Genomic DNA, 19,520 nt, shown 5'->3' on the forward strand with positions numbered 1-19,520 from the left:
ACCAGAAGTTGTTATACCTGTTTTGTGGTTAAATACAGGACTTCAGTCTCCAAGGCTGTCAAACCAGCACCTTTCAGCACCTCCTTGCTAAATTTTCTTAAACAGTTTGGTAGGCAGTTCCTTACCCAGCACAACGTAAAGGAGGATATTCTCCTGTGGGTTTATTAATCCCTGGAATGCCCTGGGTAAGCAACCTTGCCAGGCTAGCACAGTCTGACTTTTCTTTTTCTACTGTGAAATAGCTGTTTGTAAGGCTGTTATTGTTAGGAAGAGGAAGGAAGTGCTCCTGTTGTATAGTTACATTAATCTATGAAGACAGTGCTGTTGTTTATATTTGCTTGTTTTGTCATGAGTGTTTTTCAAACAAAAGAAAAATGAGATTATAAAATGTAAGGTTCTTTATGTTCCTTAGTGGGATGTGCAAAGGTAAGTACTGTGTGTCCACAAGAGACAATAGGAAGTATTAAGTATATGCTGTCAGAATGGGTGTTAGTTTTAAGCCCCAAGCTGCAAAGAAGTTCCAGCTTGTCAGAGTCCTAATGTTGCTCTAGCAGTGTTCTGGAGCTCATTTTCCTTTTGTTTTATGCTAGTATTAAAAGAGGAGAGAGAACCTCTCAATTTAAAATATGTGGTGATAGAAGCTAGTACAATCTCTTGATAAATGTTTATTTAGCAACTTCACGTGCAGACTTCTTGACATTATTACAACAGTCTGTGTTTGTGAATGTTATTATGGATATGTCGATCTGTGCGATATGATTAGTAGTACCAAATGCAGAGTGCAAAATAGGTTTAGTAGCTAATGTGCATGGAGAAGAATAGTCTTTTCTCAGACCTTCAGTAAGGTATTTGCCATACACTGTATAAAAAAAGTCTGATTAATAACGGCACGCACATGAAAACACACACACACCTATTCTTGAGTTCTGGCAGGAAAAGTGTAAATCCTGAATTCTTTGTGTCCCATAACTTGTTTATGACTAAAACTGACTTACACCAAACTTGGTGTCAAAGGTTTGCTCCTTGACTGACAGTTATTTCAAGTTTCAGTGTCAAATGAGCCTCTCTAGTTGAATTGCAAATATTGGAGAGACTGACTATGATTCATCAAAGATCTGACAACATTTTCCATTAATGTCATGTTTGGGTAATCTTACAAATTCTTCTGTATGTTACAAACACTCTTCTTCACTGATAAAACATGTCTCTTTCTGCATTTTCCCCTGTTATAAATGCTTATCAAGATGTAAATAGAAACTCTGCCTTTTGTAACCAGCTTTTGGTGACTGCTTGGTTTGTTAATGATACCACCTTTCACACCAGAAGAGATTTTAATGTTCTTTGCTGATTGAATGAGTTGGAACAGAATAATATATAAGGAAGCTTCTATTTACACACACTAAACAGCAATGATATGGGTTTGGTGCAGGGAAGCACCATGTATCAGAAGTTCATAGCCATTTCCTGGAGTACTGGAAATGCATTATACTATGGTGTGCTTGAACATGGCAGTAAAGTTAACAGCTACGCAAAAGCTGATGTGATTAGAATTATGCACTTTTACTTATTGTGTACTTTTTTCAATACAGCTTCCTTTATGTATGGTATTTCACCATTCAAAAACATTTTATATATTAACAGCTGTTCTAGTTTATGCATTTTATTAAAATATGGAGACCAGAGTATATAAATAATGTGATATGGCAGAGGCATGCTCTGGGAAGAATGAGCCATATAGGAACAAGGAGGTAACAAAAATCACATGCTTTTGGGGATAATCTTATTACAGCTGGGGTGAGAAGTCACTCTTCTCTCTTTCCTCCCCTCAATCCCATCCAGGGCCAACTGTTAACAATAATGCATATTGCCCATGTATGTTCTAGGAGGTTTTTTTCAGATAAAGCAAACAAACAAACAAAAAACAGTTATTTGCTGCTGCTGGCAGAAAATCAGGTTTAGTGGATGAATAATCTGAATCAATATGTCAGTTCCTTTGTTTTATGACCACTAAGAGTCCAAGGGAGTAGGATCTGGTGGTTTTGTTAGTGATACTGAGATTAATCATAGAATATCCGGGTTGGAAGGGACCTCAGGAGGTCATCCAATCCAACCCTCAGCTCAAAGCAGGACCAATCCCCAGACAGATTTTTGCCCCGATCCCTAAATGGCCCCCTTAAGGATTGAACTCACAACCCTGGGTTTAGCAGGCCAATGCTCAAACCACTGAGCTATCCCTCCCCCGCACCCTGAGATTATGGTACTGAATTCTGACAAAAGTGGAAAACAAGTGACAATTTGGCTATGGAGAATTAGACGTGTCCATTTCTAGGTATTGCTGAAGAGAGATGATGGTAAATTGAAGCTTTAACTTGGATTTTGGGAGAGACTAAAGCCAGTGGTTAATTTTGTAATGAAAGAGATGCCAGGGCTCAAGCAGGTTTGTTACTTTCATAACTGACACAGCGAGCCCAGAGGTGCTGGGGCTATGAACTGCAAAGCCCAGAGGTGCCGGGGCTCAGCCCTGGCACAAATTAAGCATGTACTAAAGCAGGGATTTAAGGAATGAAGGCATGCATGTGAATTTTGGTGGAGAATATTTTGAATTTAACCATATTTTGGAGGTCACTTGCAAACTTGCCTCCCACATTTGTAAAATAAATTAAGGTGAAGTCAGATACCAGAACAACAAGGAGTCTGGTGGCACCTTAAAGACTAACAGATAAGGTGCCACCAGACTCCTTGTTGTTTTTGTAGATACAGACTAACACGGCTACCCCCTGATATCAGATACCAGAGTTCCTGAGGTTGCAGGGGAAATGGTGGTATTTTTGGGAATGGTTTGGTGATTTTAAATGTTATGTTATCAGCTCTTGGCTATGGCTTAGCCGAGAGCTGATGAGTTTGGGGCATGCAGAAAGGCCTGATCTGGAAAGGTCCTCTTGGACTTCTGTTGTTGCTCACAGATCCAAACTGAGAGGGGTGCTTGGCCCCTTGAAAGATGAGGCCCAAAGCACGCCCCCCCCCTCCAAAAAAAAAAGTCCTAAGTTAAGAGATGGAAAACATGATATTGGGGGATCTAAGTGAGGTTGGAAAAAGGGTTGCGGAGAGGATTGGAGATAGCAGCTGTGAAGTTGTTGCTGCATGTGTTTGACCTATTGTGTAAGAAACTCAAGTGTGTAAACTGTGTGGGATAATCTATGTGCTTTGAGTAATACTGCAAAACACATTCAGTATCTCTCTTTTTTTTTTTTTTTAATTCTTCAATGAGATGGTGTAAAATAAGAAGGGAAGTATGGGCTTTTTTGATGTTGATCCCTGTACATCGTAGAGATGTCTGTCTTTGATCTAGCATATTTTCATTCTGAACATGTTGCAAGTCTCAAGCAGACTCAAAGGCTCAAAGAATAAGTGGCTCTGTCTTGTTGGTTCTCAGTATAGCATCACTTGTAGGCTACTCTAAAAACTAACATTCATAATATGTTGCAACTTAAGTAGTTTCTGTTTGGCCATTTAGCTACTAATTCTGCCCAAGAGTTACTATCACAATAGGTGCTCTACAAATCACTTGGGTTTGGGAGGTATCATGGCTTAGTGGATTGAGCAGAGACTGGGAGTCAGGAGATCTCTAGTTACAGTTCCCAGTTCTGTTATTGACCTCTGTCACCTTAAGCAAGTCACCCTCTACCTCAGTTTCCCCAAATGTAGAATGAGGGTAATACCTAAAGCTCTTTGTAAGGCTCTAGACATCTGTACTTGAAAAATATTTTTAGAATGAAATTGCTACTTTAAACACAGCAAAGTCAGCATTGTTTCAGCATAATCTTTTGTCATTTAATACCCTTTGTTAGACCTGCACTTTGAGTGCAGGGCCTGTTGGCCTTTGCCAAGTTGGAGCCTACTGCCTTAATACCACAGAGCCATCTGTGATGCTGGAAGGTGTCTACCATAAGAACAAGGTCCCTGTACTGGCTGCTTTAGTCACAACATTTCCCCCCCCCCCCCCCACTTCAGCAACTCCTCACTTAAAGTTGTCCTGGTTAACATTGTTTCGTTGCTGATCAGTTAGAGAACATGCTCGTTTAAAGTTGTGCAATGCTCCCTTCTAACATTGTTTGGCAGCCGCCTGCTTTGTCCATTGCTTGCAGAAAGAGCAGCCTATTGGAGCTAGCTGGTGGGGGTTTGGAACCAGAGTGGCTCAGTAGCTGCCTGGCAGGCTATCAAGTGACAGGTAGTTCAGCTGTCCCTCCCCCCACTGCCTTTGAGCTGCTCCTGCCCTCTGCCTTTGAGCTGCTCCTGGGAGCCTCCTGCTCACTGTGCGGAGTGGTGGGGGAAGAGGGGTGCTAATGTCAGGTATCCCCCCTGCTCGGTGGAGGAGCGGGGAGAAGGGGAAGACATGACAGGGCTCAGGACGGAGCTGCTGCTGTCCTAACTTGCTGATCTACTTAAAAGGCAGTGTACTTAGAGTGGGGTCAGTGTACTTAAAGGGGCAATGTGTGTTTCTCTCACATACGGTGTGTATCTTTCTCTCACACTCACTCACACACACTGTGTGTGTGTGTGTCTCTGTCTCTTTCTGCCATGCTGTGTCTCCTCCCTCCATTGGTGCTGCCTTTTAGAGTGTGAGGCTACATTAACAACAATGTGTTAACCTTTGAGGGCTCAGCTGAGTGCTAGTTCATCATTTAGCAATAAGGCATTCCCTTGGAGATATCCCACCCTCTGACTCCACCACGTCAGCCAAGCTTCACAATGTGATCATTGCTGTGTACAGTATCAAATTTTGTTTAAAACTTATTGTGTGTGTGTGTGTGTGTGTGTGTGTGTGTATATATAGTCTTTTTTGTCAGGCGAAAAAAAATTTCCCTGGAACCTAAACACCCCCCCCCCCATTTACATTAATTCTTATGGGGAAATTGGATTTGCTTAACATGGTTTCGCTTAAAGTAGCATTTTTCGGGAACATAACTACAATGTTAAGCTATGAGTTACTGGTATTTTAAATTTTTTCAGATGCTGCTGTAAAATCCTACAAAACACCACTTCGGAAAATAATAGAGGTACTTGGAACTAATAATGAAACTAGACACTTCTTGGGGGTTTTATTAATTCCACATTTGAGGCAGGTGTTTAAATATTAGGCAAAAACAGTAATTTGAATGCAGAGTGCTTTTTAATGGGGGACATGGAGGAGAATCATGGCAAATATAGTGCGTCTTATCACTATTCTTTTTTATTACGTGGTACTAAACATATGAGATTTAGAAGCTAATGCAGATGGCATTTTAAATTCCTTGGGGGGCATAGGGAGTGTCTTTTTAAAACATTTTGGTTTGGACACTGAAGTGTTGAGTCTCATTTGGATTACTGAGCACTCTCATCTACCACTGGTGAAAAATGGGAGCTGAAGATGCACAGCACATGACAGGAAATATTTGGCACCTACTATGATTGGACATTTTTCAAGTCAACGTAGGTCATATGGGATCCTGAAGTTTTCACTCATTTTTTCAATAAATTGCCCAACTGTTCACAACTGTGCTCTCATTTTAGGTGTTAAGCATAATTGATCTGTAACAGTTGTGGAACATTGCTTTGCAAGACCAACACAAGTTAGAACCTTGGGGGTGTTTTTAAATTAGCACCAGCAGCTGTTCAGTATTTCAGATGACTTGCCATATTTAGTGGGTGAAGGGTATTGCAGGCATTTTGGTGGTTGCGTAAGTGCAAAAAAGCATCTAACCAATACCCTTGCCTTCTGGCTGAAGTATGTATGCCAAGTTTCATCACTGAGTATATTCATGAGTTGATTTATAAGTCCTTGAGCAGTCATGTTTTAACATGGCAATGTGACTGCTTCCCTAACCACAGCAGAGTTAGTAGGCAGTTGTAATACATTAGTTATGCACATTTTGGAGTTTTTTTATTTCAAGAGTTTGCTTTTTTTGCCCATACAATGATACTGCATCTATTAAGTCATACACTCGCTGCCTGGGTAAAATCCTGACTAGACAGTGACTAACTATGATATTGCTGCTAACTGCAAAATGCTGCAGAATTTCAATACAAAAATCAGCCCTTTTTTTAGCAGGCTTCAAAGAGCCATTTTCCACTTGAGTTTCTCCTATTCTAGCCTCTCATCCGTTTTTCCAAGCATCACCTATTTATATGTGTTGGTCATAGCTGTTGGGCACCGAGCAACATAATGTTGACCTGCCCTGGAATGAAGTCTTTCTGGTGCTGACCTAGTGATTGAACTGCATGTTGTAGGACTAGTCTCTCTCCTACTGTATGGTAAGCCTTTCACCTAGTGCAGTGGTGTTCAAACTCTAGCCCTGGGGCCAATTGTAGCTGTTGAGGTTCAAAATTGTCACCCTCAAGAGTGACTGTATTAAGAACATTTGTATTTGATCATGAATTGAAAATGTGTTCCCTGAGCCAGGCTGTGCAATTTTTAAACTGAAGAGTTTGAATTAACCCCATTGCTCTGGGGAGGAGATGCAGGCGCTACCTCCCCAATTGCCCCCTGTCAAAGCTGATATGAACTGGGGATACTGTTAGGACTTGGAGTCTTTTCACTGCTACAGCTGTTTAGCAGTTCCAGGAGAACTTTGGCTGCTCCATTGCCTTCCCTGCCAGGGAGAGCAGGATATGGACTCAATTTACTCTGCCAGGACCTAGAGGAGCAGCTAGCAAAGGATGACTCCCCTCCCTACACAAGGCAACCCAGGAGAGAGGGTAGAAATTGAGAACTACCAACCAATTATGGCTTCCTGATTCTGTGTCTGTTGCCCAGCCCTAGAGCAGGTATAGCTTGTACTTGTTGGGGATTCCCTGTGCCAGCAGGCAACTTGAAGCTGTTTTCTCTCCCTTTGCCCTATCAGAGAGTGGCAAAGGAAGCTGTATAGGACAAAGAACCTGTCCCAGAGTATTGACTATAGTAACTTGACCTCTTTGAATAGATTCAGCCCATGTACTGAAAAGCCCCTGTTACTGCCTAGTGGGTGAAATATGCTCTGACATACATGTACACCTTCCATTACTTTCCATGAGCATAGCAGAATTTGAAAGAGCCATACCTCATGGCTTGTAATTGGTCAAACGTGATTCCTAATGGAACTCAGATCCATGTTCCTCATGTGCAATCAGCTATACACACTGAGGCCAGGTCTACACTAACCCCCTAATTCGAACTAAGGTATGCAACTTCAGCTACGTGAATAACGTAGCTGAAGTTCGAAGTACCTTAGTTCGAACTTACCTTGGTCCACACTCAGCAGGCAGGCTCCCCCGTCGACTCCGCGGTACTCCTCTCGCCGAGCTGGAGTACCGCAGTCGACGGCGAGCACTTCCGGGTTCGACTTATCGCGTCCAGACAAGACGCGATAAGTCGAACCCAGAAGTTCGATTGCTCGCCGCCGAACTACCAGGTAAGTGTAGACAAAGCCTAAGTGTCTTAAGCTGTTATAATATCTAGCAGAGTCATACACGAGACATGGAGTATATAAAACAAATATATCTATATAATGCAGGATGGATGACTCTCTCAAAAAGCTCAGTACTTCCCTCTACCCATTAGAGGCATGGTTCACTTCAGGGTTTTTCTGTACCTTGTTGGGACTCCACCTTAAAGAGCAGAAGGAAGGTGGGAATTAGGACTGGTGGTTATTTTGCCAAAACACAGTTCACTAATTCCTAATTTCAGCTGAATTCACCTGACTTGAAGAGCTTTCAAATGGCACCTAAACAGGAAGTCCACCAGAGTGAGCTGCCTGTTAACTAGTGATTAAAAATGGCCTGTTTAAAAGTGTCTGGGATGCTGTTTCAAGTGTAAAATGAAAGGTTTGATATTTTCCTAGAAGAAACAGGAAATCCTGCTCTGGGAGGGAGGGGGGGAAAAAACAACCCCCGTAGCTTATACCGAGATGGCTTGGTGTGGTGCTTGTGAGTATCTGAGCCACGTTCGTTATAACAGTGAACGTCTTGCCATCTGGGTACGTCATAGGCTATCACCCTATCATCTGGTGAGCAAGGCAACTATGTTGGCCATGACATGAAGCTGAGCCTGATTCCTTGTCGAAGACAAAATGATTTATAATGAAGCTGATATGTATGACAGGCCTGGCACTAATCTAATATGTGTCTGTGCAGTACACAGCCTTCCTTCAATGAGCATCTCAGGTTAGCATCTGGGGAGAGCCATGTACATTGTAGAGGAAAAGCTCTTTTTATCCAGAGCCAAAGTGAAGATGTTGCAACTGTTCATTGCTCTAACTAAAGATGGAGTTGAAGAGAGAGAGGAGTATTTCAGGAAAGGGGAAGAATCCTAGTATGATTACGTGAGTGGTTAAATTGCACTGAGATGTAATTTTGGGGAGAGATCCAAGAAGGGAGTGTGCGGAGCACAACGTGGTTGCAGCAAATAAGGTGAAAATGGAAAAGTTTTCCTGTTACAGCACTGGTTCCCTTAAGGTTTTAAATAAGGTGGGTGGACATGTATTATGTGAGTGCCAATGATATGGATGAACATCTAAGGTTTTGGAGTGGAATAAAGTTAGTGGCCCGGCATAGGGAAGGGAGAGCACCAGAGGGGCCACGTGGCAATGTAGGCTTGATGGGAGAGAAACATGAAATTGATTGGTTTCAAAGAAACACTTGATGCCTGGTAAATTGGCCAACTCCAGTTATACACACAAATAAAACTTGCTCCCTATGCCTAACGAACCTCAAAAAAGACCAACAGTTTTATTTTTAACTTGGCGACAGTTGTCGGATGGATAGCTAGGGAGTCCCCGTCCCCACACACACTCTGCCCCCTCCTCACAGGAGTCATGGCTCAAGCATTAGCATTGCATATTTTCCCCACACCATCCCATGTGTCTGGATATAATTAGCAAAACACTATGTAGTTGCAGAGCTAGAAGTCAGTCTACATATGGTGTTACAGTAAAGGGGATGTAGGGATGCATGATGCTTTGGGATTCAGACCAGACCAGCAAGGGGTTGTGTCACTGCTTGCCTTGTAGCTCTTGGTACCTTAAATGCTATTCTGCTGTGGCTCTCAGCTCTGATACCAACAGCCAGCAGACAAGCATGCAGGTTACACCCTGACTTCTACTGCCCCGGTATTATTTTTTTTTGCAAGTGACCCCAACAGCCACCCAATCCCAAATTTCCCCAAAACCATCTACCCTGTGACACACTGCTGAGGTTTCCAGAGCCAGTGCTGGTGCTAGGCATAAGCAGGCTAAGCAATTGCTTAGGGCCCCAAGCAGCTCAAGGGGGACCTCCATTCTCTTTTGTGTGTGTGTATGGGGGGGAAAGACACCCAAAAATATTCCTGTTTAGGTCTCCAGTGGGCTAGCACTGCCTCTGCCCATAATTGTGAATTACTGTGTTTCTCACTTGCTGAGGCTGAGAAGGGAATGTTGCTACTGCCAAGCTCTGTGACAGCTCCCTGACACACCAGCTTGTCTGCCCTTGCCAGCAAACTCTTCAGGACTCTGCCAGCCCAGATCTTGCCTCGCAGATAACCATTAGTGAACCCCAACTCCTGAGTTCCCCAGAGACTTCTCCCTGCCATGTCCCACCCTCGCCTGGAACACTCAGAAGTTGTTTGTTGCTCCTTTAAAGAGACAGTACACTGCAGCTCAGTAATTTAACTGGGGTTTGATAAACACTCTTGTTTCGATCGCAGCACTGAATTGGTTTCTAGTGAAAGTAAAGCAAGTTTATTGAACAAAGTCAGGTTTAACTGATATCAAAAGGAGTAAAGAGAGAAATGGTTACAAACTAACAGTAAAAATATGCTTCTAAGGATGTGTCTGCACTTAAAATGCTACAGTGTCACAGTTGCACCATAGTAGCACTTCCATGTAGACGTTACCTAAGCTGAAGGGAGACGTTCTCCTTCGGACTACATAATCTACCTCTCCAACAAGCAGTAACTAGATCGATGGAAGAACTCTTCCGTCAACCTAGCGCTGTCTATATGGGCACTTGGGTTGATTTAACAATGCCACTTGGGTGTGGATTTTTCACTGACCTAATTTTCTAGTGCCTAAAACTAAAATTTAACTTCAGCAAGGTGCAGTCTTTGCCTGAGAAGGCTTCTCACCTATATTCAGTTTCCAGAGACTTCAGCCCACTTGGTTGAAGGATCCAGTGTTCCTGTGATTTCAAGAGCTCTGGCCCCTTGATTCCCCCAAGTGATGGACAACTATGGGGTTCTCTCCCTTTGTTTTTATAGTTCAGTAACTTTTGAAATATGTTCTTTGAAATGTAAGCCCAGACCAAGCTAATTGACTTTGGCTCAAGAGGCAGGCAGATTTCCTGCTGTTCTTCTCTTCCTCTTGGCTTCCCATCTCCTTGCTGATTTGTATGTAAATGGGGCTTGATTGTTTTGATTCTGTAATGCTTAATTTACATTGGAGACAGGTAGACAGCTACCTTCCCTCCTGTCTGGGAGAGAACCTGTTTCTCACTGTATTTAGTCACAGACTTTAAATCTTATTTGTGAGTATCCATAATTCCTCATATTGTGTTGATGCATACATTTCACAATGATATTAATCACCACAGTGTCAGGTAGTCTTTTATGAAAGCCTGTTACTTGATACACTTTTATAATACAGTAATACTGTATACAGTCAGTTTGATTCAATTGCTTATCCTTTGAGATTCGGCCCCTGTGTCTTTATAGCTAAGAGACTGTCTCTCCCACTCCATAGTTCAGGGGTGGGCAAACTTTTTGGCCCAAGGGCCACATTGGGGTTGCAAAACTGCATGGAGGGCTGGGTAAGGAAGGCTGTGCCTCCGCAAACAGCCTGGCCTCTACCCCCTATCCGACCCCTCCCACTGACTGCCCCCCTCAGAATCCCCGACCCATCCAACCTCCCCTGCTCCTTGTCCCCTAACTGCCCCGGGACCCCACACCCTTACCCCTTGACAGGCTCCCCGGGACCCCACTGACCCCTATCCACACCCCTGCCCCCTGACAGGCCGCCCCCCCCGGACTCCCACACTTATCCAACCCCCCCGTCCCCTGACTGCCCCCCAGAACCTCCACCCCATCCAACCACCCCCTGTCCCCTAACTGCCCCCTGGTCCAGGCCCCCTTACCATGCTGCTCAGAGCAGAATGTCTGGCAGGCGTGCCGCCCGGCTAGAGCCAGACACGCTGTCATGCTGCTCGGCAGGAGCACGCAATCCTGCTGCCCAGAGTGCTACCCGCGTGGCTGCGGGGGAGGGGCCGGGAGCTCAAGGGCTGGCAGGACGGTCCCACAGGCCATGGTTTGCCACCTCTGCCCTAATTTGATGGTTTGACAAGCTGGTGTTTCAAGGAGTTGTCACAGAGCGTAGCAGTAGTGAAACTTTCACTTGCTGAGGCTGAGAAGGGTAACACAGCAACTCACAATGCTGGGAAACCCAGCAGAGTGTCACAGGGCAGAATGTTTTGCAGGAATTCGGGACTGGGAGGGTGTTGGGATCGTTCAGCGAACAGTACCTGGTTGGTGGAAATCAGGGTATGACCTGTGTGCTTGTCTGCTGGCTGTGGTGATGTCTGGGCTGAGAGCCATAGCAGAATAGCATTTAAGGCACCCAAAGTTGCAGGGCAGGTGGTGACCCAACATCTCACTAGTCTGGGCTGAATCCCAAAGTGTCACAGGATGTGTGGTGCAAGCTTGCATCGTGGTTTGTTTTACCCTAACTTCAACAGGAGATGAAGGTGCTCACCCCTCTGCAGGTTTGGATCCTGTTGTGGTGAGAGCTGGGTGGGTCCTTTAGCCTTTTTATTTATTTATTTATTTTCTCCTCCCCCCCCCCCGCCCCCCTTCCAAAAACGTATGTCCTCCAGCCATGAAAAAGTCTGCATATCACACGTTCATGCACTTCCATGAGTTGTTTTTAGGGTGACCAGATGTCCCGATTTTTATAGGGACAGTCCCTATTTTTGTGTCTTTTTCTTATAGGCACCTATTACCGCCCATCCCCATCCCAATTTTTCACATTTGCTGTCTGGTCACCCTAGTTGTTCTCAGGGTGGGAAAGAAAGAAAGGGCTTGTTGAGCCTTTCTCTAAACATAAATATTTGTCACCTCATAAACAATCCTCTGAAATGTTGTTTACATTGCTGTTATTTTTTTTTTTTTTTTTTTAAAGATAGTAAAGGACTTTATGTCCACAAATGCATACACACTCTTCAGCCTCTTCCAGAAACTCTGTCTCCAGCTTAGAAGCAGGAAGAGAGCTCTTGTTTTTGCTCTGTAGCCACCAAGCCATCCACTCAGCTTCAGAGGTTTGCTTTCCATTATAACAGTTCTGCTGCAGTTCTTGCAATATAGAAAAATTCAGACTAATCGGGGAGAGGGGTTCTGACCAGAGGTGAGGTACATTTTCATAATGTTGGTTTCCCCTTCCTATGTTAAAAATAGCTCAAGTGTTGCTTTGTCTAAATATTCTGCTACTGTGATCACTTGTCTGTTACTGAGTCAACAATAGGTGCACTTGTGGGTTTCACATAGGATAATACAGCAGTGAGCCTCACCTTTTCTGTAATGGTAACAGATTGTCTTAATTGGAACCAGCCAGTTCCACTATCTAATGTACAATAGAGTTTGATTTGCTCTAAATTGAGAATCAGAGTTGGTTTTGGAATAGCCAAACATTGTTGCGGTTTGGTGTGCGCACAACCGAATGGGAGGCAGATAGGAGTGCTCAGGAACGGAATCCGTAACAGACTCGTATCTAAGGGAAGAGAGCACCTAAATATAAAATATGGGGGTGGGGGTGAGTAATATGCTATGCTGTGTCCCCTTTCTCTTCTCCCCGCCCCCCTCTCCTCCATGTGCGCAAAGTTACAGAGCCTTATGTAAGGAAAGAAGTAGCACTTATTGCGGTTGGTCATCTTGTAGAGACAGTTTGTGGACAATGGCAAGCTTGAGATGGTGTCTGCCCTGCTTCAGTGTGGTGTCACGGTAGCCAGTTGGGGGAGAGGATACATAAGAGCTCAGAATGACTAGGCTGTTTAAAAACTTTTTTGTGTCATTATACAACTGAGCTAAACACTGCACTCATGATTGACTTAAAATGTACCTTGCTATAAAGTCACAGAAAATTTGTAAAGTCTGGGAGATCTGTTTTGGCAGTAGGTGCTCTGCTTCGCTCTGATAAACAATCTTTATCAGCATTGCACTCTAGGAGCTTAGTCTCTGTGTGTTTTTAAACTGCTTATCTTTCTCAGTGTGTATGGGGAGCAGAGAGTGAAGTAAGAGTAGAGAAAACAAAATAACCAACCACACACAATCTGAATAACTCTTTTGCAAAGTCTTTCTAGTTCCACGGCAAGTGTATGATGAACAGAATCTTCTAGATCTTTGGTTTAATAATTCTGGACTTCTTACAACTGATGTCTAGATTGTTTTGATGTCAAAATATGAACAAAAATATATTTTCTGAAGTTACATACCAAAGTTACCTATCACACAGCATGTCCAGCTGGTGCTACAGATGGGTAGCTGCTGTGATCCAGAAATTTGGCATTTTTAAATCCCCAAATCTGTTTTATTTAATGTTACGAAGGTCAGAAAATCAGTAACATTGTTTTACATCTTGTCACTAAATGTTAATACAGCAAGATTAAACAATTGCGGTGTTCACTAGGCCTGGCTGGAAACTTTATAATGCCTTTTCATGGGAAGAAATATTTTAGTAGTTTTTATATTAGACTTTGACAGTAGGATTACAAATCCCTTTCCTTGGAGCGGAAAAATGAACACTGTTTTACAAAGTATTTGCTTCCAGATTAAAAATAAATAAAATTTAATTTGACTTTTTTCCCCCCCCTCCCTCTCCAGATCTTCTTCCACCGGGAGTCTGCAATCTCCTTAACCCTGCAGCCATCTACGCAAATAATGAGATCAGCTTGAGAGATGTTGAGATCTATGGCTTTGATTATGATTATACATTAGCACAGTACTCTAATTTATTACATTCTATGATATTCAACACTGCCAGAGACATACTAATTGAACAGTACAAGGTAAACTTCTGATAATAGGATGGTTTCTTTCATTAATCTTGCTGCTTTCTTTTCCCCAAAATCTTTTAGTAGAGCATTCTCTGGAAAATTTGCTTATTACCTCTGTGTATGTATACATTATCTATGGTAGTGATAGCTATGTAATTATATATTTCATGAACCTGGCACTCTGTCTGATAATCCATTTCCCTTGGGACTTACTGTAACATTGCAAATGTCTGATCATCTTCAAAGAGTTGCCACTTCTTAAAAAAACAAAACACAAAAAACATTGCCACCATATTTTTTATATATATAAATATGGTAGCAATGTTATTTGTGTTCTTTGTTCTTTGTTTTATACATACATCCTCCTAACCCCAAATCAGAAGATGGACAACAACCAATCCTGGGCTAATGATGGTCCCTGTAGTCCTAGAAACAGATGACTTTATTTTTATAGTTAAGAATATCAGCCAGGTAATAGTTATATGGGACTTAATACGTTTTCTAGACTAAGTTCTTAAATAGGCACATCCAATGATACGATGATACAGTGTATGTTCTCTTGTCTTGTTTTATTTGACAAGTTAGCAGCGCCTTTTGTGTTTAAGAAAAGAAATACAAAGCTGGGTACTTCAATATATGCAAATTTCTATAGGTGTGTGGCTGAAACTGCAATATTTTCCCTAGTGTCCTAACCATGTCACACAATGGTTTTGCAATGGCATTTCCCCCGGTCATTTTAGGGCTTCAGGTCCATTCATTTTCTCTTTCTCTCCACCCCCTCTGTGCCTCACCCGTTCTTTCACAATGGAGCAAAACTAAGTGGTGGGACATAGGACAGCCTGTAACAATTCATTTAAAATTGGGATGGAGGATTCTTCCAGAAAATGGAAAAAAAAAATTATCAAAAGAACCAGTATATTTATGCCAGGATTTTCAAAAGAGCCTGAGGAGTTAGGCATCTTCACTCCGTGGTTCTCTTTTTAAAGAATTCCAGCCTATATCTTCTGCCATATTAGGATCTCTGAGATCGTAGTGATGGGTACGGGATAAGTATTTAGTATGATTCTTTAGGGAACCTGACTAATGCATACAGCATAGGACACTTACAACCTTCAGAATGAATAGTCTGCTCACCGCAGGTTAACAGACATGTGGCGTCTGACATGATGAATATGGCTTATAAATAAATCACTGACAATACAAAAAGGCAGTCTGTGTAGAATTTGTGGGTGTAGGATGACAGATGCCAGGAATTTTAAAATGGGGAATGTATGATATTGACTAATAATATCTATCATTACTAGGGCTTGGAAAACATAGCAGACACCTACTAGCCAGAGGTAGCTGTGAAAGACCAGGTGGGGAGAGAATCTGTATTTGCAAGGTCCAGGGGGAACACTCTGGTGAAGAGTCCCAGATGCTGGGAAGGGTGGAGGGTATTAGGATATCTATCTCATTGTCTAGCATGAGTTCTAGCTAGAAAGTATCTGAAACTTGAAACTCCACTCCCTCTAGTAGTACTCTACCCATTTGCCAGCTTCCTATCTGTGATTAAGTGAGAAAGCGTGGGCAGTAGAAAGCTCTGATTCATCAACCTCTTTCAAGCCCCCTACCCCATCCCCCCCTTTTTAATAATTTTTCATGTTTAGGTGGGGGGGGGGAGTGTCGTCCCCCAGGGAGTAGCTCCAGTGTCTACCTATGCTCGTTTTTTTGGGAGGGTGGGGTTGGGGGAAGGTTTAAGCTTTTTTTCCAAAACTGCAGGAGCATGAAACTGACAAGCTTCTTTCATTTCATTGCTGCTCAGAAAAGACTTCAGCGATGTTAATTTTGCTTGGTGGCTGCTTCACAGAGCACTGAGCAACAGCAAATACAATGCAATTGTCTATCTGCACACCTGGGAAGAGAGCCCTGAGGTGTTTCAAATTTTGAAGTTAATCATAATGAGCACAAAGATTTAGAAATAGCTTCTTTTTTTATTAAAATGAAATAAAACTCCAAAAGTTTAAATCATTCAGAAATTGGTGGCTTAATATAGCTTTTTCTCATGCACTTTGGGAAAAACCTCCCTTATATGATGAGTTTGGTAAGTGGATTTCAAGCCCGTCTCAAGATACAGTTACCCGTTTTAGGGCACTAGCTGTTTGGTGTAGGAGTCAGGGATCAATTGCCCAAGCAAACATTCCAGTTTGTAGAATCCCAAATCTTGGTAGTTGCATTATCGTTTTTTGGCATCTTTTGGTTCACTTAGGCCACTGTTGGATGGAGGGTACTGGGATTTGATGAGGTAGGGGGCTGATTGAGTATGCCAAATTTTTCATTCTCTTTTCAACTGGAAAACTTTTTAAAATACCTGGCACAGCTTCACTGAACTAACTGCTTTCTCATGAAATATTTTCCAGTATCCAGAAGGACTCAAGAAATATGATTACCTTCCAGGATTTGCTATCAGAGGGCTTCACTACGATGTGCAAAAGGTGAATTACACAAATTTAAATGTCATATTTGCTTTCCCTTGCACGGTATTAATCTGCCTGTCACATAACTCAGTCCCATCTCTTTCCTGTAATGACAACTGATGGAACAGCTTTCAGGAGACTATGCACTGGGGATTGTTGTATACGTCCCTGCATAGGTTCTCTTAGATTGTAAGCTCCTTGGGACAAATGGAACTAATCTAAAAGGCTGGCTACAGGACGTCTTTTCTCTCTCAGTATTTTAATACCTTTTAAATCATTGACAGCTATGTAGCTACAGCCTTTACTCACTGAAGAGGTTTTTTCCCTTTCACTACTTCCAGTATTGGAAATAGAGGGCCAGAACAATTCATTAAGCTTTGTAGCTTCTCAGACATTCCTTCTGGAGGCTTAGGAGCACACGAACAAAGTGCAAGCTTTTGTTTTAATCCTCCTTTTTCAGTAACTTTAGACAATCACGTACAAGTATAGTTCTGAAAAATATGGCATCACCTTGCTGCAGTTAAACAGCTTATATTCAGTAGGGAGACAGACAATTACTGGTACAAGCTAGTCTTATTTTGATAGTCTGGTTTTCTGAACCAATTAAGTGTATTCAATCAATTCAGTGTAACTAGAGAATGCACCCTTTTAAAGAGGAATGAAGGCATTTTAGATTTCCCAGACTGTATTCTTTTCTGCCCAAGCTAAGCTGTAATGCTGAAACTGACATTATGGCAACAGTCTGTCCTGAATGTAGGTTTCTGACTTTGCAGCAGGAGAGATTGTCCAATAACTTTGTGTTCTGCTTGCTACTATCCAAGCACAGATTTCTGAAATAAGAGCACACATCACTCAGACGCCAAGTAAACTCTTCCTTTCAGTGGGTGGGTAGTGTGGGCTGCCTCATTTCTCATTTCAAACCACCTGAAAATCAAGCCCTGTGCAAAAGGAGTGTACTGCCTATTTGCTTTGGTTCAGCATAACTGCTTATTCCTGTTCAGAAGGTGGGAATGGAGGCTTGGCAATAGTAGGGTGATATGCTAGATATGGGAGTGCCTTTTAGTTTAGGAACATTAGGGAACAATGTAGCCTGCACTCATAGTGGTGAAGGGACAAATTGTTCTGATATCACACTCTTATCTCCGATTCTCAGAGTGGTACTGGGTTAGTCTCAGAGGCCATACTTGGTTAAATTCCATTATGGGTATTGTATAATGCCTGGGGGAATGAAAAAGAAGGGATACCTTGTGATTAAAGAAGATCAATACAAAAAGAGGGAAGGTCTAATGTTCCCATTTGAGTACAAGAATGGGAACTTGAGCATGGAATAAAAAGAAAATAAGCAGAACTAATAACTCAAGTTTTTGTGCCAAATCTTAAGTAAGATGTGACTTGCTATAGATCTCCTTACACATAAGCCCCTCCCTTGCTATGTGTATACAAAGGATTGTTTTAATGTTAAAGAACTGCTATATTCCATTCCTCTTCCACCTGCAGCCCTCTGAAAGTTTGTAATAGGTCCTGAATTGGAATGCAATATTATGTAATGCTTCAGTTCATGGCAATTTGGCATTTTAGATGCTTCTAAAATGTTGCAGTGGAGAGAAGTGATTTAAGCACAACTTAAAAATACATTCAGATTAGGTTAGTTTTAACTAGAATTCATTTTTCTCCTTTTTTTATTTCTTTGGGACACCAGTAAACTTAATCTGTTTTTCCTGACTAAATTTATACCAAATGCTACCAATGAAGACTGTTCATCTTTCTCTCTTCACAGAGTCTTCTGATGAAGATTGATGCTTTCCATTATGTCCAGTTGGGAACTGCATATAGGTGTGTCAAATATGAATGCATTTACTAAATGCCCCAAGGGTTCACGCTGAAGATGGAGTGCAAAGTCTCACGTCTGTAAAGTTTTTGACCTTTTTTTTTTTTTTTTTTTTTTATGGGGAAAGCATTCTATAGCTTATCCTGTCTCCACTTGCTAAGTAATGATTCAAAGCTGTTGCCTGACATGCAGTTACAGGTGGTTGCAGTTTTTTTCAAGCATATGGAGCCAAGTGTGGGAGTGAAAATTTAATTATTATTTTTTTTATGGACAATGATGCATCTGATCACTTAACCCACTAAGTCTGCAGGTTGCAGTGCAGTCTACTTAGGGCAACTTTTCTGACTAAGTCCTTGGACTAGGGAAAGCCTCACTCTTGTAGAGCTGTCCATACATGAAAAAAGCCTGTCCTGACAGGAGTATGCTCACCAATGCTGGAAAGAAAGCTGTTTGGAGGTGAAAATAAGGATATGGAATTTAACTCCATTGAACTGAGGCATTTTTCTTGAGTGGAAAAAGTTGAGTAAAGTGCCCAGAAAAATAATAGGGAGTGCCTTTCTTAAACAAGTGGGCCAGAAGTCCTTGAATAGAGCATTGGTATGTAGCACACTGGTTACTTTGCCTGCTCTTGCGTTCACTACATGCTGCGTCCTTGCAGTTGGAGTGACACAGTTGATATAAAAGCTTTTCAAGTCCTAATCTTGTCTGGTTGTGTAAGCACCAACAAGTCCCACTGACTTCCCTGGGAGACTTGAACCTGCTCAGCACCTTGCAGGATTGGACTTGAAGACTCTCCTTTTAGAAGCAAGGAGACCGATGCAAAGCAATATAACAAACGAATGCTCCAAAGCAAAAACTCTGAAGCCCTTCAGAGAACACACAGCAAAATATTTTGCTACTTTTTTGGTGGCTGGAATAGTTAAATATTTTTTTCCAAATGAAGGCAACTAATGGCTAACGTCCCCACCATACTTCTAAACTCTACTTTGGGCCAGTGACTCCCAAAATGAAGCACATCAAATATTTGCCAATGTTAAGCAAACAATTCATTTACACTGAGGGAGCAAGGTGAAGCTTCAATATTGATTGTCCACTCTGTCTCTCTTCTCCCTCCTCCCTCAACTCCCCCAAATAGGAAACAGGTACCCAAAATAGTAAATAGTCTGCAGACTTTCCCCACTGCTGTCAGCACCTTCAATAACAGTTGTGCA

The 19,520-nt window shown here is 42.3% G+C and overlaps 1 protein-coding gene across 1 annotated transcript in view; it reads left to right on the forward strand.

Moving 5' to 3' along the window:
- The window catches only part of NT5DC2 (5'-nucleotidase domain containing 2), a 66,011-nt gene that overhangs the window by 1,137 nt on the left and 45,354 nt on the right, over positions 1-19,520 (forward strand). Inside the window, exons 2-4 of the mRNA XM_005310134.5 lie at positions 13,853-14,037; positions 16,425-16,499; positions 18,259-18,314. Coding sequence (XP_005310191.2) covers positions 13,853-14,037; positions 16,425-16,499; positions 18,259-18,314 — 316 coding nt within the window. The remainder of the gene's footprint in view (positions 1-13,852; positions 14,038-16,424; positions 16,500-18,258; positions 18,315-19,520) is intronic.

Source organism: Chrysemys picta, chromosome 7 (assembly GCF_011386835.1).
Source record: "Chrysemys picta bellii isolate R12L10 chromosome 7, ASM1138683v2, whole genome shotgun sequence".
Classification (NCBI taxonomy): Eukaryota; Metazoa; Chordata; order Testudines; family Emydidae; genus Chrysemys; species Chrysemys picta.